General features: G+C 38.4%; 1 protein-coding gene across 3 annotated transcripts in view; it reads right to left on the bottom strand.

Annotated features, from left to right (window-relative positions):
* Slc16a7 (solute carrier family 16 member 7) overlaps nucleotides 1–23,403 on the bottom strand; it is a 153,165-nt gene that overhangs the window by 46,301 nt on the left and 83,461 nt on the right. For all 3 annotated transcript variants that reach the window (XM_027392274.2, XM_027392275.2, XM_035451556.1), the window contains 2 exons: nucleotides 22,419–22,526; nucleotides 14,874–15,123 (listed from right to left, as the gene is read on the bottom strand). In XM_027392274.2, coding sequence (XP_027248075.1) covers nucleotides 14,874–15,093 — 220 coding nt within the window. In that variant the 5' untranslated portion in view covers nucleotides 15,094–15,123; nucleotides 22,419–22,526. The remainder of the gene's footprint in view (nucleotides 1–14,873; nucleotides 15,124–22,418; nucleotides 22,527–23,403) is intronic.

Genomic DNA, 23,403 nt, shown 5'->3' with positions numbered 1-23,403 from the left:
AAATTTACAGAATGAGCCAAATTAACTCTTCATAGACATTTTATATAAATTGTAAACTCACTGTGAAATACTCTTAATATCCAAAAGGGGTTTGAAAGGTTAATGAGAACCTGTGAATGTTCAAGGACTTTGTAAATGAAGTTGTTAAAATTCAACTCTTAACTAAGGGAGGGGAATGGGAAAACAAAATTTCCCAGAAAACACAGGTCAACGCATTCAAAAGTGTGCCCGCAAAAGCCTCATTTCTGGATGGATGGGTGTCCCTGGAAGGTGACAGAACTTGCAGTCAGTTCTTGCCTCAGAATCATACCAGCAGCCACAGGTTGTTCAGAGATTGTACAACAGTCATTGCCAAAACAGAACGGTTCATAGTTTCATCAATATCACAATAGCACATACCTGTTGAGATAAAATTCCTAATGGTTTGAATAGTTCAAACAGATACCAAAATACTAGTTTTCTCTGTAGATGAGTCTTAGAAATGTTTCTTTCTATGTGCATATATGTGTGTTGTACATTTGCATGCATGACTGTGGGGGCAGTGGTCAAGGTCAGGTTGTGCTCTTTGATACCGCTCCCCCTTGTCTATGGAGACAGGGTCTTTCACTGGAGCATTGAGGCCATTGATCTGTCTAGTTTAGCAAGCCAGCTAATGAAAGGAATCCCCTGTCTGCATCTCTTGTAAGATTTATTACAGGTGGGCTTCCATGCCTGCCAAGCATTTATGTGGGAGAGTGGAATACAAACTCTGCTCCTCTTGCCTGGTGCAGAGTTTATACACACTGGATCACCCTCCAAGACCCTGGAGATGGTTCTATTTCCATATCAATATAAGTCACTTAAATCAGCATTGGCTTACCTTTGAAAAAAACCTGAAAAAAGTACAAGAAACCCCAAATCATCAAGACACAATCACATCTGTGTTTTTACTCTACTTTTCTCCATGTACTTTCCAGTTCCTTCCTCATTTACAGATGCCTTTTATACATGTTATAAACAGAAGAGATCAATTTGTAGTGGGCAAGGGCGTTTCTGAATGGTCTTACTTGCTTTCAACCTTCCAGGAATGTTCATTGCCTAGTGTGCTGAGCAAATACACAGACTGCTTCTATGTGGAAACCATTGATCTGAGCAAGAGGTGAAGTCCAAGAGTAGGAACCTGTAGACCACCAAAGTTTGCAATCTTCCATAGCATACAAAGCAACACTCTCAACCATCATTTATTTGCTTATCACTTAATGTTTTTAAAACTCTCTCAATCTTCCTATCAGCTCTTCAGAACTTTTACACGCTTAGTGCTGTTGGTGGGACTATGAAAAAAATCAAGCTGTAATTATTACTGTTTTAGTAATGTGTGAGAGTTGTGTTCATTTAAGAACTGTCAGAAAATCTAGCTGATCAATGGCATCATGCTTCATAAATTCTATGTAAATTAGCTCTGCTAAGGCTTCTCTCATTGTCACAAGACAATAGGCAGAACTCCTAGAGTAAAGATGATACATGGAGCACAGGAAAATAGTCTGGTATAATTCAATCAGACAATCTATAAAGGTATGGCTCATCCTTGTTATGTCAGACTGTTTCTGCAAGTGTGCTTCCTCACTGACATGTATTTGTAATGCAAACATCTGTGCTCCCAGAGCTCTCAAAGCCCTTGGTGTGTATGTGCCATGGGTTGATAATCCAAATGGGCTGACATCTACATTCTCAGTTAGAGTTCAAAGAGGGCAATGACCAGCTTTTTAATTTGTGAACCTACCTCCTTTTCATGCTCTCAGTGATACCAAATCCCATGCACTTTTGTGTGCTTTCTGATTTTGATGCTTATAATGACCTCAGTCTTGATAGTGATGCACTGGCTACTACAGGTAAGCATAAGACATCTGTGATATGCCAATATAGAATACATATTAGAGAAGCCTCATTCAGAGATGATTTACAATGCTGTCTGTGGTTAAGGTTTATGCTAATGTTCAAGAGTATAATTAAATAAGAGGTTTAAGAATAGAAAGACAAAAGACATGGACAGGTGCTGCTCATGGACAGAAGCCTCATAAACAGATGCCCACTTGTCCTCAGAGTACAGTTTATTATTTGTTAATTTTGTGTTTTTTTGATCAAGGCTGTAAGGACAGCCACCTGTATTTTAACACAATCTGGACTGTGAGGCTACTCCTTTTTGAATGTAGTATTTTGAAAATACACTCAAAATAAGAGCACACTCATTGTTGTGATCTTTGTACTCATTTAGTGCTTAACCATGTTCCTATAATTCCACCTGGAAGTCTCTACCATTAACAAGGCATTCTGCAGGGATACAACTTGTAAGGAAGTGGATTGAGGTTAATTAAGGGCATAAAAGCACTAAGGCAGATCCCCAATCACTATGACAAGTGTCACCCAGAAAGAGAGACACTGGAGAAGTGCAGAGAAAAGTCTGCCAGAAGAAAGAGAAGGTGGTTACCTACAAGTTGAGGGGAGACCTTACTAGGAACCAACCAGCCTGACACCTTGAATTTAGACATCTTGCCTGGAGATCTGTGAAGGATTAAGTTCCTCTGGCTTAAGATACTTGGTCTGTTGTAGTCTTTTCCAGCTGTCCTGGAAATTTAATATAAACCCTTGATTCCTATATTCAAATTCTCATTTTCCACATCTGTATGGGCATACAGCATGAGGCCCAATAGGTATAAGCTCAACCTCCTCTTCCTCCAACTTGCTCTCATAGCAAAAATATTAATCTCTTTTGGGATACTGGGCAGTTCTCTGCTATGCACTTTCATGTGCATATTGTTTTCTCTGTCTCAAACACTTCCTTATGTCCTGATAATGCTGAATGCTCATCCATCAGCTCAGGGATATCACTTTGTCATTCAGAGATGGGCTCTGTTTTCATTACACAATTTTGTGATTCTTTACTAATTCACATTACAACAGCAATTAAATAAGGAAGAGCCTCTGATGGCTTTCTGAAGCTTTGACAGGGCTGCAGTGTTTACGCACAACAGATACAGAACCTGTATCTGTAGAATACATAAATGAAGAAGTTAATTATTTAAGACTTCCTCCCCATTTGCAACATTGAATTACCTAGACATCATTGTCTCTGGTGACAACTAATAGATAGGTATGCAGTGTATGTGCAGGTTAGTGCTAAAACTATGCACAATGTGCTTGCTGTATGCAAATCTGAAGAGCTGAGCAAATTCTTGCTCAAGGATGGCCTTCTAGATTAATTACATAACTCTTTCAGATAGTGATATTACTCTGCTATTACATTTTTTAAAAAAAATAAAGTATATTACTTTGAATTCACTGACAAGATCCATCAAACTTAAAGTCACTAATAGCATGTGAAAAGATGAAATCTAATTTCCATTTTTCAAGACCTGTTAAAGAGACTTAGTTGAAATTTGAGAGACTCAGGTAGTAAAATTTCATGTTTGAAGAGAGCCTGTCCTACAGAGTGAGCTCAAAGCTGGACTGAGCTAAACACACACACACACACACACACACACACACACACACACACACACACACACACCATGCATACACCAAAACAACAACAAAACTCAGTGTAAGACTTGGTCATTGATGAAAGAATTTAGTAAGTTAATAGAAGTAAGTTAGATGGAAAAGGAAGCATGAAAAACTCAAGCTCAGCTGGAAACCAAACCATAACCTATTATCTTGCTCTAGTCACACACTCATAGTCTATACATACATCAACTCCCCCTGACTTAAGACTTCATCCTACTTTTGTGCGAAATTGGTAATGAATCCTCTATAGCCTAGTTGATCTGCTTCTTCCAATCAGAAATCTGTGGGTAGAAACCCCCCTTGCTATGCTGGATGGATGGGGCTTGAACCACATGCCTGTGTCCTGAGGGTGAGAGGAAATGAGAACTTGAAGAATAAGTGTTTACAAAATTTGTCAAAAATGGAACAGTCTACTACATTACCCAATAGAAGGGATCTCAGAGGAAAAGCCACACTAAGTAAGAATACAGACTACATATATGCTTGGGCACTGATTATTGACTTGTTTATTCTTGCTTCAACTTTGCTTTTCCCAATTTTATTGGCACAAGCTGTTTTGCCTTCCTTGTTCATTATCTGTGGTTCTTACCATTGAATAGATAATATCAAGAACAACAGAAGAGGGTTTGGAGAGATAGCTCAGTGGGTGAAGCACTTGCCAGACAAGCTTGACTACTTGAATTCAGATCTTCAGAACCCAAGTAAAGGCCAGTGTGATAATCCACAGGCTTCCCTGATCCCAGAGCCTCCAAATTACTAAATGTCATTAGATCACCAAATCATCACAATGGTGAACAAGAAAGACCTGTCTCAAATGATATGGAAGGCAAGGGAATACACCTGACACTGTCCTGTAACCTTCACACATGCTATGGAATAGGCATAAGCACTGAGTAAGGTGGGGGGGGCAGCAGAGGTGAGGAAGAGGGAAGAAGAGGTAGGGAGGGAGGCAAGAAGAGAGGGAGAAAGGAGCACAATTAAATTAACAAGCTTCAAAAAATTGGTATTTATTATGGACAATTACCATGAGCAAAGTAAGGAAATAGATTTTATACACACACACACACACACACACACACACACACACACACACACACACACACACACACACACACACGGGGGGGGCGCTCAGGGGGAGAATAATAAATATATATAATTTAGCAACAACAAAACCAATCAAGCAATTAGGTCCTCAATTCCATGGCTCTTACTTTGCAGCTCATTATTTCAATTCTCATACTGTTCTGTCTCTTGTGCACTAGTAAAACACTGACCAAACCAATGAGACCCCAGGACTTGCAGCATTTAATTCCATTCTATGTATCAAATGCACCACTTCTGGCTGGTGACCAGTTACTAAATGTCATTAGATAGCAGAATTTATAAATATTGTACATGTGCGTTTTGACATAAGATCTATCTCACAGAGTACGTGCAAAGTCTGTCATGACGGACTAGTCAGAATCAACATATGTCATTATTCTTAGGAAATAATGTCTGCTAAAAGAAAAGGCTAAGCACTGAGAACAGAAGCTCTGTGTCTCTAGATATCTCTTTCCCCAGGGAACAATATTACTCTTCCATTAGGAACATGCTTCTCTTTCTCTCATCTCTCTCTCTCTCTCTCTCTCTCTCTCTCTCTCTCTCTCTCTCTCTCTCTCTCTCTCCATTTCTCTATGTAACCCTGGCTGTACTGCCACTCTCTCTATACATCAGGCTGGCCTCGAACTCACAGACATTAGCCTGCCTATGCCTCCCAAGTGCTGGAATTAAAGGTGTGTACCACCACTGCCCAGCATGAACATGCTTCTTTATAGGTTTAGATGCAAAACCCCCTTCAGTTTGCCAATTTGGGGCTCCCAAATTGGTGCCCTCAGTTTCATGAGGTCCTGTTTGTGAGTTGATGGTCTCAATAGCTTTGCTACCAAGGTCCTATTGAGAATCTTATTTCCTGTGCCTATCGGTTGAAGTACATTTTCTGTTTCCTCCTCTAATAGATCCAGGGATTAGAACTTAAGTTGAGGTTCTCTGTCAATTTAGACTTGAGCTGTGTGTAGGGAGAAAGGAAATCTATAGTTACAAAATTTGACAAGAACTATTTGCTGAAGGTGCTGTCTTACTCATTAGAATCGTTAGGTCTATAAAAATTGACCACAAAGGCAGGAACAAATATGGACAGAAAAGAATAATTATTCATTGTTGACGGTAATGAAAACTAATGAACCCACTATGGAAATCAGTGTGGAGGCACTGCAAAAAGATAGGAAAAGATCTACCCCATGAGCCAACTATTCCAAAAGCACTCCTACAACAGAGACACTGGCACATCTGTTGTTTTGTTTTTGCTTTTGTTTTTGTTTTTGTTTTTGGTTTTGGTTTTTCGAGACAGGGTTTCTCTGTGGCTTTGGAGGCTGTCCTGGAACTAGCTCTTGTAGACCAGGGTAGTCTCGAACTCACTGAGATCCACCTGCCTCTGCCTCCCGAGTGCTGGGATTAAAGGTGTGAGCCACCACCGCTCGGCGGCACATCTGTGTTTAGCCTGCTCTATTCATAATAGCCAGAAAGCAGAAACTGCCTAGATGTTCATCAATGAATGAATGGATAATGAAATTGTGGTACATCCACACAGTGGGATATTATTTGGCTATTGAAAAATGAAATTTGTAGATTACATAGATGGAGATATAAACAATCATTCTTAGTGAGGTGACCCAGACCAAGAAGGACAGACACCAAATGTTTTCTCATATGTGGGAGCTAGCCTTGAAAATATGAATATATATGATTGCATTGGTCTACACAGAGAATCAGAAAACTACTAACGGGCCACGTGAGGTCTCAACAGAAGGGCTGAGACCACCATGTAAACGGTATGGAGGAGGAAAGGGGGGATAGTGGAATAGCAAGGATTAGGTAGGGTGGGGATTGCAAGGGAAGTACGTAGGATGGAGTATGGGAAGGGATAGCTAATACTGAAGACCTCTGCAAACACAATATAGGAACCTGGTATTGTAGGCAGTTCATACATTATTTACATGCACACATATAAAAAAACATTAAATCATGCTACCCTATGGTGGAGAGTGAAAATACCTCTCACAGAAACCACAAGTTATCAAATAAATAATTACCCAGTTCCAGGTATAAGTTACCTCTTTTCAATTTGTAGATGGTCCCATTGAACCCCAAACATTGTAGGCTATTGTCACCCATCTTGGTGAGAAGACCATATTGCTGAAAATACCACAAACTTGAATCATAGGACATGGAACAAAGAAAACTGGTACCATCTTGAAAGCTTCATCTTCACTGGCTAGCTTTCATAATACTGTAAGGTTCTCTTTATGATGCTAGTAGAGAGAAGTATTCAGCAATCCTACAAAGTTACAAATCTATTGAGCTATAGTATAGACTGTCCTGGCACCCACCTAGTGCAACAGTATTGGGAATGTTATAGAAGTAACCAACCCCTTTCTGATTATATTGAAAGCCTACTGCACAGGACATAACTCATGCTTGGTACTGTCGTTTGTGCCTCAAGCCCATCAGTACATCTCTTATTCCTCTTCAGAAAAGCCTCATTTTGGAGTAGGCACTAATTGAGAGAGAGGCCTACAACAGGTCAATGTGAAGAGACTAATAGACTACAGCGTTCTCAGCTCTCAGTGGAATATCTGTATCACAACTCTCCCTCACAAGGTTTAAGGATCATCCTGGAAGAGGGGGAAGAAAGACTGTATGATGGGGGATGCTTTTTTATATGCATGTTTCTTTTATTTGTTGATGAATAAAACACTGATTGGCCAGTAGAGGAAGTAAGATAAGCAGGGCTAGGAGACAAGGAGAAGGCTAGGAAGAAGAAGGCAGAGAGGGGCTGCAAGGAGACACCAGGCTGCCAAAGGAGTAACATGTTGGATTACAGGTAAGCCACAGCCTCGTGTCAATACATAGATTAATAGAAATGGGTTAATAATTAAGAGAGAGCTAGCCTATAAGAAGCCTAAGCATCAGCTAAACACTTCATAAATTAATACAAGTCTTTGTGTGTTTATTTGGGGGCAAAGTGGCTGTGGGACCAGGTGGGACAGAAACCTCTGTCTTCAACTGTAAGAGTCAGAAGTGCTACCAGACTTCTGCAATGAAATGGCATTTGCTGGACACAACAGGGCCTTATACAGTGGCAGTTACTACATGCACAATATCAAGCCACCAAAATCCAAGCACAGATGTGGGAGGAGCCTATTATGTCCCATCCCATGCAGCTAGAGAAAGTAAGTTTTCTTCAGGGCATGGCCCTTGAAAAGCTACCAAGTTCTTGTAGATGATTCCACACATGCACACATATAGGCACTACTCAATGTGTTTCCAAAAAAAGAAAAAACAAAACAGATCATATTAACTTGGCAACAAACAGTGGTGGGAGAGATGGGGAGAAACTAGAGAGGAGGGAATGGAACGGGGGATGAATTTGATCAAATCATGATACATACAAGTACAAAGTTCTCAATAAAATATTTTTAAAACTGGCAAATGTGCATTTAATTGAAATCTGATATTATTTACATAACCCCTTTCTATGAAAGCAATTCATGAAAACTGTCAAATGCCTAGGATACCTGCAATGTGTCATTGACTCTTAACTCTCTCAATCTCTGTCTTAGGAGAGACAATGACATTGCTTCACTGAAAATTTCCTGTTCCTACCTTTACTCCCATGAAAGCTGACTGAGACAATAGGCATTAGAACTTCTATCTATGTTAGATTCCACGCTCCTCCACATTCCCCTTAGTAGAGACTGAACAAAGTAGTCAGTGTACAGACACTGCAATGATACAGTCTATGACTGTATCTCATAGTCTGCTGTGGCTACTAGGAAATATTTTGCACAAGTTATATACTCATGTACCCAACAGACAAGCTTTCAAGATTCGAATGGCCAGTATAGTTTAGGTTCTTTGCATAATAACTCTCAAAATCAGAGTGTTATGCAATACCTGTTTCAAAGTCTGGTTTTAGGCCATGGACTTCCCTTGTAGCTAGGACAAAGGAAGTTTGTCCATGGGGTATCCAAGGGTGACAAATACTCTTCAGATACTTTTCATTGGAAAAATCAGTAACTTGGCCTTAACCTAAGAGAAGGGAACCTAGGAATACAGGAAAACATGAATATGCAATGGGCATAAGAATTTCTGCCACACTGTTCCATGTTTCCTAGGAAATCTTCAGCAACACTCATGGATAAAAGAGAGTTAATATGGCATAAGCATGATATGTACTGGAGTGCTTAAGTAGACCTGCTACACTTCCTGGGATTTAAAGAGCTAACAGGAAAGCCCTAGCTATCTCAAACACAAGAAGAGAATGACCTTCACTTTTATTGCTGTTAGGAGAACATTATTATGTGAATTAGATTAATGTTCTCCCCCAAATATGCAGATACTATAAAGCACAAAGCAAATTATTATAACAGCTTTATTTAAATCTTAAGAAGAACATATACAAACCATATACAATGTCCACCAATCTGCTATGCTAAAACCTTCTGCTTCTTAACCTCCAGGAAAATAAGTTCAATAGTCTGATGCTTGATCCTCTCTTCTCAGTGGTCCATAATAAAACAATGTCCTTTCTTTATCACATTTGGTAGTCATATCCCTCATAAAACAGAACAAGTTTCTAGGGTGGCAAAGTCAATTCTATTTGCCACAATGATTTTTTCCATCCAAATTGAATTAGTGGGAAACACACACACACACACACACACACACACACACACACACACACACACACACACACAGACACACACACACACACACACAGAGAGAGAGAGAGAAGTAATCATATGCACTGACTAACCAAAATTTGTATTTGGAAGCCCTTTGTGTTTTCACCCTTGTGTTATCTCTCAACAGCATAACACACAAGTTTTGCACTAAAACACCATCATTTGCCACCACTGTTCAGGCAATAAATTCCACATTCATTTAAATAAAACAGAAAGTTAAGATTATATTACAATTTCTGCCTCTACTTAGTGCTGTATTAATGGGATGACCACTCTGCTTGACCTATTTGCCGAAATTTGCTAGAACTCCAGGAGACCATATGGGTAGCCAGATGGGTTGCTGTATTGTAGTACCATTATTCTAAAGATGAAGTAATATATCAATGTAATTTGCATTCTTTTCCACACTCTCTTGCATACCTTTTATTAGTTTCATTTTTAATTTAGGCATCAGAAGGGAAGATAATGCCTTGCTACTAGGGCACAGATGCCAACTAATTACGACAAGAGGCTCTAGCCCTGACATCACAGGCCAGACCTTAGAACAACACTCCATATTTCTAGGTGACCCCACTGCAGTGATTAATAGGTGGAATGCAAAGGCCTAATGAGTGTGTCAGATCCTAGGCATTCTCTGGGAAAATGCAGTTAGCACTGTGTTGAATATAACCTCAGTTACTTCATTATGCTCCACACTAAACTGTATGCTTTTTCACCTCATGGTCTTTGAATGAATTTATAATCATCAACCAAGAAAAGCCTCCATAAGTAGAGGTCTTGCCAACAGAAGGCAAAAATTTAAATATTTTGAATCAAATATTGACTTTGTCCTCTGTAAGAGGGAACTATGTGCGATGTTATACACAATTACCAATAGAAACCACGATAAAAGGGGTTTGAGGGTAATAAAAGTTGTTTCATTCTATAATATGAATTCACCTTGTGAAAGGAGGTTATGAAAAAGGACATTTGTAAAACTGCTAGGAATAAGCACATTCATAATGACAGAAGGTTAAGTCATAGGAAAAAACTAATAGGGTCTACAATATTTATTTCTGAAGTGATGACAATGTTCTCAAATTAATTGGGACTGTATTTACCCAACTTTATGGATATATCAAAAATTGATAACCTCACATCTTAAATGAATAAATCTTACATTATGTGACTTATAAAGTAAAGCCATAGTGCCTTTTAATGCATGATACCGCTTTTAGCCAGAAAGAACTTGTAAGCCATCACAAATAAATGAAACGATTTTTTTGTTTTTCTGATTCTGGCTTAGACACCACACTTCTGTTTATTCTCCATTAGATTAGTCAATGCTCCACTCATCAGAAATCATTAAAAGTGGGTACACTTTGAGGATGCTTTTAAAGCTCTCATGGATCTGTCACCATGTTTTCTGTGGAATGTAGCCTAGACATAATTTCTGTTACTTAGATTTATAAATATATTCTTTTCCTTTTCTTTTAAAATATTATATAATTTCTCCCTTCCCTTTCCTCATATCAAACCCTTCCATATACCACTCCTTGTTCTCTTTCAAGTCATCCCCTGACAAGAAAACTACCACCACAAACGCCCCCAAAAAAACAAGTCCAATTTGACCAATTTGTGTTATCTATATATTCCCTGGAGTGATCAAACTCTCAGTGGCCTGCCCCTTAGATAGAACAGAGTCTTCCCCTTCGTGCATCCACACCAGAACTCATCAATTGTGGAAAGATAACTTCAGCATCCTTACCATACATTTTTAATTATATTATATTATTATATCATTTCTATATTATTTCCCTTTACTTTCCTCCCATTCAACACGTCCCATTGTCCCCTGGACTCAGATTCATGGCCTCTTTTATCTTTAACTATTATTGTTCTCTCTCTCTCTCTCTCTCTCTCTCTCTCTCTCTCTCTCTCTCTCTCTCTTCTCTGTGTGTGTGTGTGTGTGTGTGTGTGTGTGTGTGTGTGTATGTGTGTGTGTGTTTGTGTAGTCCATTTAGTGTTATTTGTATGTGTATGTTTGTGGGGCTGACCACTTGGCATTAGGTAACCATGACCAATTAGGAGGCTCATCCCTGGGGAAGATTAGTATCCCTTCTCTCATCAGTCATTAATTGACTATAGCTTCTCATCTAGGGGTAGGGTTCAACAAAATTTCACCCATCCACATTGCATTGTCAACTGGCATTGAAACTGTTCATGCTTTATTCATGCATATTGCTGAGATTTCATGGCTACAGCATCTCTTATATTTAGAAGACACAATCTCCCAGCAGACACCCTTGCTCTTTTTATTAATTTACTTGTTTGTTTATTTTCAGAGAGTTTCCCTATATAGTTCTGGCTTTCCTGAAACTCACTGTGTAGACCAAGGTGGCCTTAAACTCACAGAGACCTGCTTGCTTGTATCTCTGAGTATGGGGACTAAAGGCATGCACCACCATACCTGTCCCCTTTATTTTTTTTTTCAGAAAGCTTCTCAATGTGTAGCACTGATTGACTTAGAACTTGCTACATAGACCAGGCTATCCCTAAGCTTGTGGTACACATCCTGCCTTAGCTTAATGAGTACTGGGATACTGGTTGTGCATCAGCATGCCTAGTGTAAAATACTCTTTTGTTCAAAGACTAAAGCCTGGTTATAGGGATAAGACATAAAACTTAGGCAGTATGAGAGGAACTATGTGAATGGATAAACTCTACATCAAGCAGTATGTATCATTTAATGGATTTTCCTCCCACTATACAATGACCTTGGGCTGTGTTTACAGTTTTAAGCTAAACACCAGACAGCAGTATAATTCCCTACGTAGCCAGGAATGACCTATAAAATGCTGCATAATTGAGGAGCTTGGTTGTAACTCTCCAAATCTCGACATCATTGTTTCCTAGATAGTATTTTTACAAAGCAACCACAAACAAATCACCTATTCACTTTGATTTAAACATAATTTTTCTATTACTCTAAATATTTTAGTGATCTTTCCAAAAATTATAAATTTCAAATTACCATTACTATTATTAATTTCAAGAGTTTTCTTTTGAGCGCTGGAGATGGAATCCAGTAGGTAGAGAACTTATCTAGACTTTATACCTGTGTTCAAACCCCAAACTACATAACCTGCACTTAGAAGGTGGAAACTGGAGAATCAGAAGTTCATGGTCATCCTTCCATCCTCATCTACACAATGAGTTCAAGGGTAGCATGGGATATATGAGACACTGTCTCCAAAACAAGTTCCCCTTTGTGCCTCTTCAATTTTATACTACACTTATCTTTAAAAGGAACTAAATGTACACATAAAATTATTTATATATAATGAGTCTAGTAAAACATTAAGATGTCACTCTAAGTAGCATAAGAACATTAAAACAATATTGAATTAAATTAAAATAATGCCGTTCATCATTCTCACACCCCTTTTTGATCTGGCCAGTTCACAGTCCTTGCCGTGACGATGGCAGCTCCATAAACCAGCTCTCCTTTGCTTGTGGAGAACGACTGTTGAGTAGAAGTTCTGACCAGGACATACTGGATGTTATTCAGTTGTCATTTTTCTTCCAGGAAGCCCACAATTATTATGCCCTCTGCTTCAGTGTAGGGCAATAATCAGTTCTGACCAAGTGAAGCTCATAAATTTTATGCCTGGACACTAAATACTGCAGATGATGTTTGATGCTGTGTCCTTTCTCTTTGTCTCATAGAGGGAGTAGGTTTCGAGAACAGCACAAAGTCATAGGGGTTAGCACAGGTACCACAGGGAACATTGATGAACTTACATGTCTTGAAGTCACTGAGAACTGGGGATAATGATGATGATTATTGCTATCAAAAGTTGAGAGAAGATGACTCCTCTATTGACCTTAACAACAATGTTGTTATATGTAAAAGGGAGGAAAACATGACCTCAGAGGTATCATAATCTTTTCCTTGACCTCTCAGGTCAAGGCAAATTGGTTGACCCAGCAAAGTATCATCAAAGAACACAAGAGCTATAGAAGAACAAGATGCACTTCGAAATATCAACAACCATGTATATGTAGATATAAGGATAACCTCTATAATCCTGAGAACAAGCATCCAAAAGTGAGTCTAAGAAAGAGTATTTTTAAAGTGTAGTTCTTCAAATACATGCTTCAAAAGAATTGAAAGGATACTTTTGATAATCAAATAAAAGCTCAACAGTTTAAGCATGTCAGTCTTATTAACCTAGAATCATTGAAATAAAGTGGAAAATACAAACCAACACCAACACATTTATCACACACACACACACACACACACACACACACACACACACACACACACACACACGTAAAATAGGATTATTTATGGATAAAAGGTTTGTTTTGGTAGTACATTAGAGAGAAAACACCATAAAAATAACTGGTATACCTCTCGGCTAGGTGGAATATGTGTCAATACTATAAGGCAACAACACTGCATTGGGTTTTCAAAAGAAATGGTTCAGAGAGAGATGAGAGACTTATGGCTACATGTCTGAAGGCTTGATTTTATATCCAGAAATGTGCCCTGTGACTTTGGAAAGCTAGATTGTCTATGTCCTCATGCCCAGAACAGAAATATGACAATCATTTCTCAGGGTGTCAAGCGTATTAGGAAATATCACATGAATCAAGTGTAGAACAAGGCCTTGACCACCTGCAAATTCTAATAAAATATTAGTTATTATTGCTAATATTCTGTCTCCCTCACTAGGGATCCCATTGTCTTTAGTTATATATAATAAAATAGTCACATTAGGTGATTTATAGGATACCTTTGAATTTTTATAGTCTGAGTCTATAACTGTCCCTTGAAGTTAAATTATCAGTTGACAAATTAAAATTCTAAAACCCATACATTTAAGTAATGATTTATAAAAAAAAATCTATAAAAATCTGGTCTACTATTTAGAATGTTTTAAAGACAATAGGTCACATAATAATGAGGGATTTTCATTAACATTCCAAAGCAGGGTGGTTTGATGTATTCATTCTCTCTCATGACTTACACTCTCCTTTTAACATAGACGCTAACAAGATAATTGGAAGCAACTACTTAAATAAAACGATGTCATTATTTTGGGAGTCCTAAAGCATTAAGGAATTATTTTACATATAAAATTTGAAAGTATATGCAGTCCTGGGCAGTGCAAAATGGACTATATTCTGTGCTTATAAGAAAGCGCTTTGTCCAGCTATGGCAATGGTGAGAAATAATCCCAATATCATGGTATGGGGTTCATTCCAAACTGAACAGCAAATGATTCACTCGGAATCTTGATAATATGGCAAACTTCATTCATACAGATAATTCTCCATCCCACCCACCAATTATTAAGACTCAAAATGAATAAAACAGATAATGATGGTAAATCATCAAAAAATCACTAAAAATGCAGTTCTAATTATGGCTTTCGATTGATTTTTAACTGATTAATATAGTAAGAGATTTAGCGTATGGACATGGTCAGTGTCAAGTATGTAGTAATAAAGAACTATATTCTTATTCCAGAAATCGGTCTACACTGACAACCTTACCTCCTGCATACATCACAGCCAGCATGATGGACGAGATCCATGCGATTTCACTGTAGCTAGTATGGAATATTGCCTGGATATCTTTGAAGAATACTGTGACAGCTTTGGGGAAGGCATATGAAAATCCAATGCAGATAAAAGATGCTCCAACTACTACCCAACCCCACCCTCCATCCGGAGGAAGGGGGTGTGGAGGTGGTACAGCATTCTCCGATGGCATTTCTGTACCTCTGCTGGAGACTAAAGTAACCTGTTGAAAAATAAAAATAACAGTTTATGTTATATGTTTAGTTTTTTTGTATCACCCTAGAAAGTTGCTGACACAGCATTCTCATTGCAACTCCAATATCATTTTCATTAATATATTTAGTATTCTTATGCTTGGAAAATTATCAGAAAATCCAAACAAATCAGATAATGTGAGATATACAGCCTTGATTATTAAAGAGGGAAAACTATGAAACACTTACTTATGGGAAGAAAATATTGGAAAATGAAGTTAAGAATCAAGATAAAACCTGAAGTGCCAACTAAATAAAAATAAACATATTCCAATCTTACTTTTAAGCATAGAGGAAATGTACCTCCTACACTTCAAGAAAGAATGCTTTCTTTCTCTGTGCATGTTCTCTGTGTGTGTGAGCACATGTATGTATGCGTGTTGTGTGTGGGCACATGTATATATCTGTGTTGTCAGGGGTTGATATGGTATTTTCCTCAATTGGTCTCCACGTATTTTTCAAGAAAAAGGTCTCTCATGGTATCAGGAGCTTGCTGATTTGGCTACTCTCAGGGGCAAAATCTCCAAGAATTCCCCTCATTCTGCTTCCCCACGAATTATATGCATAGTTTTTGTTGTTGTTTGTTTTGTTTGTAATGTGGATTCTGGGGGACTGAACTCAGGCCTTCACAATTTTGTGACAAGCACTTAAAAACTGAGCCAATACCAAGCCCTAAGTCTAATATCTTAATTCAAAATGTTGCCTTCCCAAAATCAGTGGTACCAACAGTTTTGTGACTCTCTGTTATCTCTGTCTCTGTCTCTGTCTCTGTCTCTCTGTCTCTCTCTCTCTCTTCACATGGATAAATATGCTTATTTGTTGTGGGAGTGGAGAAAAGGTTTTTTAATATGTACACACCTAAGAACATTTAAATACTCTCCTGTGGAAAGAAATGATGCACAGTTTAATATGTAAGAAATTACACAGTGAAAACCTTGTCTCCACATTCTCTCAAAGTACAGAGATATTGTGTTGACATGCAGAAGAAAAAAATCTACATTCCTGTGTACAAGAATACACACACACACACACACACACACACACACACACACACACACACACACACGAGTGTATAAGGTGCAAATAATGATGTCTTAATGTGCATATTCAGTGTGGAATGAAAACTCAACTGCCTTCAAATTAACCAAATACTCATATCCTTATGCAATACTCATTACTCTCAGGCCCCTCACCCTCATCCTTTCCCTCTCCACCCCCTTCATGTGTGTGTGTGAGTGTGTGACAGAGAGAGAGAAACTGAGAGAGAGAGAGAGAGAGAGAGAGAGAGAGAGAGAGAGAGAGAGAGAGCATGTGGATGCTAAAGTCTACCATCTTAGCAGGTTCAGAGCACACAGTCAGTACTGTGTGACACAAAGCTCAGCACCTACAGATCCCACACAGCTGCAGTTCTGAGCCTGGAAACAGCACCTGTCTCATTGCAAACCAATTTTTGTTTTGGCCTCCATATCTAAGAAAATACCCTTCTATTCTTGATGTCTGTGATTTCAGATTTGTTTCTTTTTAACATTCATCAAAAAACTATGAGATCCTTCCGTATTTTTCCATTGGGGTCAGATGTATGTAATTTAATCTAATGCCCTCTGAGAACTCACATATAGTCACAAAGGTGACTGCATCCCACAAGCTTCTGAATGGGATCAATAATAGTGTTTCATCAACTTTAATTATAAGATAAGGGTCTTCAAGATTTTATTGTAAAGGCCACACAAAGACTGTAAGGTTTCCTGGCTTCATGGTCTGCATTGAGTGTTTATCCAAATTGAATTTTAGTGTCATTGATGACACTGACACAATTGAGCATGGTTTTCCAATGAAGCTTTCTTTACAAAGTAGTCTAACTATTACAGGCAGTTTAATGATGCCTATAACAGACATTAGAGAAGAAAACCTAGAAGAGAAAAACACCCAGTCTAGCAGTTATTAAAAATTGTGAATTTATTTTCATTATTGTTCTATATGACTATTTGCCTGATAAAGTGATAATGTAATTTCATGAATCCCAGAGATACAACTGCAATTTTATGTGTTACTTCATTATTTTTATGTGTTATCATACAACTTTTTTGTAACTATGCAAGTTTTAGACAATCTAGGAAATACATGAAGTGTAAATAATAATTTAAAAATCATAAAAATCCTACTTTTGATTGACACCATGGTTAATACAAAATTTATATTTTCTGTTGGATTGTTTTCCGATCTATATTTACATGCATTGCTCAATCACATGTTGATAATTTTTGAAGTAATCGCAAACAACAATTTATGAAGAACTTAGGCAAAGAATGACAAATTGCCTCCCATTCTATCTGGGAGGGTAAGTGGTAAGAAATTAGTATAACAGAATTTTTGAATGGTGTTGAGAAAGGCAAATTCCTTTAGTTCCTTAATATCCTCATGAAGATATATTATAATAACAAGTTATTCCGAACTAGAAAGAGAGAGGGAGAGGAAGAGAGAGAGAGAGAGAGAGAGAGAGAGAGAGAGAGAGAGAGAGAGGCAGACAGACAGACAGAGGGGGCAGACAGGAAGGAGGTAAAGGTGTTTGCAACCAACCCCATCAATTTGAGTTCAAAACAGAAATGGAAGAGGTGGAATCAGGAATGGATAAAGTGGAAGCTAAGAACTAATTCCTAGAAACTATCATGCGCACACACACACACACACACACACACACACACACACACACACACACACACTTCATATTTTTGGTTGTGAGCTGAGCCTGTGTCTCTGTGTTAATATATGTTTCTTGTGCTTCATTTAGCTTTGTTTCTTTGTTTTGTCCTATTCAGGTGTGCCTGGTATTTTATTTTATTTTATTTTTCTCTTATTTTTTAAGATGCTGGTTTGTTTTATAATTAAAGAGACCAAGAAAAAATATGGATTTAGGTGAGTGGAGAGGTGTAGAGTATATGAAAATATTTGAGGGAAGGGGAATCATAATCAGAATACAGTATAAGAAAAAAATGATTTCAGTTTATAAATAAAATTAATTATTTAAAAAATTAAAACCATTTCAACTTGTGCATCTCTTTTTCTACTCACCCAAGCACATGATATTTAAAAATTAACCTGTAATGTAATTATAGTATATAAAAGTGATATGGATAAAGGGATATACCTCAGTAAATTTTGAATCATTGTTATTGCTTAGTCCTTATTATCTCCAGTAAGCATTTATTAATTAGTTTAGCTTCCACAGAGATCCTTTGGTACTCTTTTTAGAATGAGACAAATTTCAGAAATACTAAGAAACTGGATCTGAGTAATATATGAGCACTGGATCTCATTAATAACTGCTGGTGCTAAAGTAATATACAAAGAATGAGAAAGAAGACTACTTGGTTATGTACTCAGGGAGTAAAATAAGCCAGAGGAAAAAACCACTTGACATTTTTATTACATTCTGTGAGTCTAAATGTCTGGAAGGATTGAAACAGTCAAGAGCACTTGATTTCCAAAACATTAAGAGTATGAAAAATTCTCTCTGCAGAAGTCATATGGCTTGATCTTAAACATCCCCCAGTGCTGTGTTGCTGAAGGATAGGTCACAGGCCTTTAGTGCTGTTGGGAATAGTTGGATCTTTCAGTTGTAGAACCTAAGAGAAGGAAGTTAGAGCCCATGCTTTTGTAGAGAACTCTGGGACTGTGGCCTTTTCACTTTTTCTCCATGGCTCATGTCATGATTATCTTTGGTACAGTACAACACATGCTCCCTCGCCACCATGTTCTCACAGTGGTTCACAACAAAAGAATCAAACAACGGTGGTTACAACCTCTGAACCATCAGATAAAAATAACTCTTCTCTCCATTAAAGTTAATTTCATGAGGCATATTGTCACAGTGGTAAAAACTCGACTAGCACTGGGAGGTTTAGGTCCATGGAAACTATTAAGCAAACATTCCCTCCAGGAGAGAGATAGGAGATGCATGGGACTCAAGAGGTCAGCCAACTTCACAAATCCGGGAAAACAAACTCTCACCAGGGCCCCTATCCAAGGACACAAAGGTGGATAAACCACTGCAGAAGGAGTCACTGACAGGCATTGCTAAAAGGAGAGGGTATTCTGGGGGTTTGTGGAGCTTCTGGGAGCTCCTGGGATGCAACAGCTTCTGAATCATCTATACACCTATAAGCCACCCCCCCACCAAAAAAAAAAAAAAAATCCCACCACGTTCAACAACTTGGACTTTGGTGAGATTGTGACTTTTGTCTGTAGGGGGTAGTCTCCATTCAGGAGTAAGTGTTTGTGTGAGTGGTCTCCATTCATGAGAGTGCAGGTGTGTGTGTGTGTGTGTGTGTGTGTGTGTGTGTGTGTGTGTGTGTGTGTGTGTGTTTACAATGTCTGCCCAAGAGGGAAAAATCTCACACAATGAAAGTCTACTAAAATGCCCCCAAACCCAGCAAGGTATGAGGTTAAGACACAGAAAAATGATGCATATAAAGTGGGTATTGGGTTTAATGAAAACCATTTCTATTAGTTTAATATTCTAAAGAGGTTACAAGTTAGTAAAACAAAAATACCATGTTTGTTAAGAATTACTTTCAAAAGGTTTATATGTTTACAGTATGTTATAATTTGCTTTAATATTTTCTTGTTGGACACAATACTAATTATCTCCTCTAAATCTACATTTATTGAGTTTTAAAATAGTACTATTTCTGTATGTTGATCAATTAAAACATTTGAGTACCAAAAATAGTGTCTTTAGAAATGCAAAACACTTAAAAGAAAATAGGGAAAGGTGGAGTCTAAACATGGTTTAAATGCTTAGAGGACAGCAATCGGCCTTGAAAAGTTGTTTTAAGAATCTGAACTCATTACCTCATTTTTAAATTAAATTGTGAAGTTACCAATTTCCTTCTTGCTTGAAAATTAAACAAGAAAACCTGGAGATCATTCAGGAAATACCAGAAGGCTTTATGTATCAAACAGCTTTATGTTTTTCTACATTCATAGAGACAGTTACTAGGAGTAAAGAGGTAGCCCTGTAATTTTCCAGCATGCAGGATGGAAACAACTATCTTTCATTACTAATCCATGAGTTCACAAGATTGTAGTCTCCATTACATTTGATAGGGTACATATTTAGAGATAAAATTTCCTGATTCATCTCCCTGTCATTTTTAAAGACATAAATGTGCAAACCTTCCCTCCAGGTAAGGACACCAGACTCATCCCTTCCCCAACAACTCCACTTGCTCCCACAACATGTCTGATGGGCCACATACATGTTCCTTTCATGCTGGTTGACCCTTCCCCTTCATATAAGAATGAGAGATTCCTTTCATCAACACATCCAGAGCTGCACCTTGTCTGAGGACCCTATGTCCTATGCTAACATGCTCTCCCCACTCCCAGGTTGGGACCTCAGGCACCCACAGCCACTTCATGCCCTCCAGCTGCTTTGGAGAAGTCCTAAACACCTAACATTGACCCCCTGAGGATTTTCTATGAACATTTTCTCACTCTGCATAGGTCTATTCCACATGCCTTAGCCCCATTCAACTGTTCTACAACCTGACAACATGTGTAATAGAAAACCAAGATCATGACACTCATTTAACCAAGGGGAAACACAATTTCCATATGAAGAAACACTACAAAGATCCAATTAAATATGTTTAGGTCCCATCAGAAAAACAAACAACATAATACTGAACCACACAATAGTCTCTGCTAAGAATTAATTCTCCCAGAGTGAGTTCCAGGACAGCCAAGACTACACAGAGAAACTCTGTGTCAAAAAGAACAAAACAAACAAACAAACAAAATGAACTAGTGCTCCCACTTCAACCCTACACCAAGAACTGTAACCAAGGGAACAAAGCAGGGAGTGCAAAAGGTGATCTTCCCCAGCTGGGAGCACAACCTCCTATTGTCCAGTGACAAATGACCAGCAAGAGAGGGTTTTCAAATAACAGAAGACAGAACACAGTGATAGCAGTTGGGGGAAGAGTGATAGAATGGGCAGAGTTAACTGGTGTGGGGATGGAAAAACAGAGTAGAGGGGGAAATAAATACAAGGAGGGATAACTAACCCTAAAGACCTTCAGGAAAAGTCATATGAATAATGACTGCAGTACATTCCTAAAAATTTAAGCATATACATGTATAAAAATGCCAAAACCCTATAATGTAGCACAAGTCCCTTGTAATTTTTTTAAATGTCACAAAGAGAAGTCATGCCATACAGGACTAACATAGGGGGTTTTTGCAAGAGGAGAGAAAAGGCTCAGAATAGGGGACACAGACCCGTCCCTGGGTAAAACAGTGGTGGAGGAGAAAGAGAAAGAGGGGGAGAAAGGGAGAGAAAGAAAATGAGTGAGAGAGAGAGAAAAAAAGAAAAATAGGAGGTGGGCAGGACCCTTTTAAAAGGGAACGTAGTGAATGTGCACAGGTGGTGCTCTTAGTGGCTGCACCTGAGGTCTTATCCTGTCAGAACCCCAATGACAGGCCAGTGCAGATGCTTGAATACTAACACCCCCCTAGAAACTATACGCTAAAATCAAAATCCCAATGCTAGGATTGGTTTATATTTATTGGAGCTGTTGGCAAGTGAGGTTGCACAGACCTTCAAATATTAAAGTCTATTGGGATTGCTCCTGCCTACTCTCTGGAACTTGATAGTTATATTGAGACTAAAGATGACATACTTGAATCACAGACAATGAGAAATCAAGTTGGCATTGACCTCAGAGTTTAATCCCTACTATGTTCCATAGCACTTAAAGTAGCTATGCATTACTTCCAGAGAAGAAAAATTACTACCAGTCTTGTCCAGCTATGAACCACAGTAGCTACCTGTCCAGAAAAAAAAAGTTTCCCCCAGGTGCAACAGTGTCACAGATAGCATGAAAACAGCCAATCACTTTCTGATTGGATTCATGGCATACTCCATAAAACGGAATACACATCTACCAGTTATTGGGGCTGAGAACCTGTGGGTTGACAGATCCTAGGCCCTGGAGAGAACTTATTACTAACACTCTGCTAGTGGTTCATAGTAGTAAGTTGTAAGCCCATTGCCCTTGGAAAATAGCGCATCCCACAATGCTCACCCCTTGCTTACTAGCAGCTGTAGTTGATCAACTGTCAAGATTCAATCTGAACACACATACTCCATGATTTTCCTTGTGAACAGCTCTAATATTTTCTGTACTTGGAAGCCATCAAATTTTGTCCCTTTTATTTGTAAGTGTGACCAAAAGAACCAGAAACAAAATTATACTTTTACCTGTTGTCAGATGACCACTTTAACAGATTTCTTTGGGTGGTGTGTATATTGAAGCCTAGTCACTTTGAAGCCAATATAAAGGGAGAGGTAGTATAGACTCCAGATTATCTAAAAGGAAAAGAACAAAAAGGTATTAAATGTATAACTGTATCCCACTGCTTCATTAGCCACTAGCTTTAATTTACCCCAGTAATCGTGCACATCTTTTATTTTATTTTTTTAAACAGGGTTTCCCTATGTAGCTTTGGAGCCTGTCCTGGAACTCTATTGTTAGACCAGGCAGGCCTTGAACTCACAGAGATCTGCCTGCCTCTGCCCTCCAAGTGCTGGGATTAAAGACATGGGCGACCACCCAGCTCTGCACATCTTTTATAACTATAATAATTAAATAAGCATTTTTGTATGCATATGTGAATCCTATATATATATGCATATATATGTATATATGTCAATTATATATACACACACATGAAAAGTGGAAGATAAAAAATCTGCTTCTTTGAAATTAATAACAAGGGCTGGAAAGATGGCTTAGCTGTTAAAGGCTAGGCTCACAACCAAAAATATAAAATTAATAACAAATTATAGGCCATGAGAGATTATCTCAGTGGGCAAAGTGCTTCTTCTGTCAGCATAAGGAACTGAACTCAATTCACCACATCCGTGTAAACAGCACAGCATATGGTACTCCCTTATGATTCTAGCACCAGGAAGTGGAGACAGGAGGATCTCTGGGGTTTGTTAGCCAGCCAGCCTAGCTGAGTGGATGAGTTCCAGATCCTAGTGAGAGACTCTGCAACAAAAACTATGAAAAATGGCTCCAGAGGAATGGCATTGGGATTGGCCTCTGGCTTCCATCTGAATTCCCACACAGTTGAACATACACCTGGGAATTTACAGACATGTCACATAAGAGCAGATTAGATTACACAGGCTACATTATGAAAAAGGAAACTTAGTGACATTAGCTGCCACTCATTTCCTT

The sequence above is a fragment of the Cricetulus griseus genome, assembly GCF_003668045.3.
Source record: "Cricetulus griseus strain 17A/GY chromosome 1 unlocalized genomic scaffold, alternate assembly CriGri-PICRH-1.0 chr1_0, whole genome shotgun sequence".
In the NCBI taxonomy this organism is placed as follows: Eukaryota; Metazoa; Chordata; class Mammalia; order Rodentia; family Cricetidae; genus Cricetulus; species Cricetulus griseus.
Note: the sequence above shows the minus strand (reverse complement) of the source record. Positions and strands in the feature narration are given on the sequence as shown.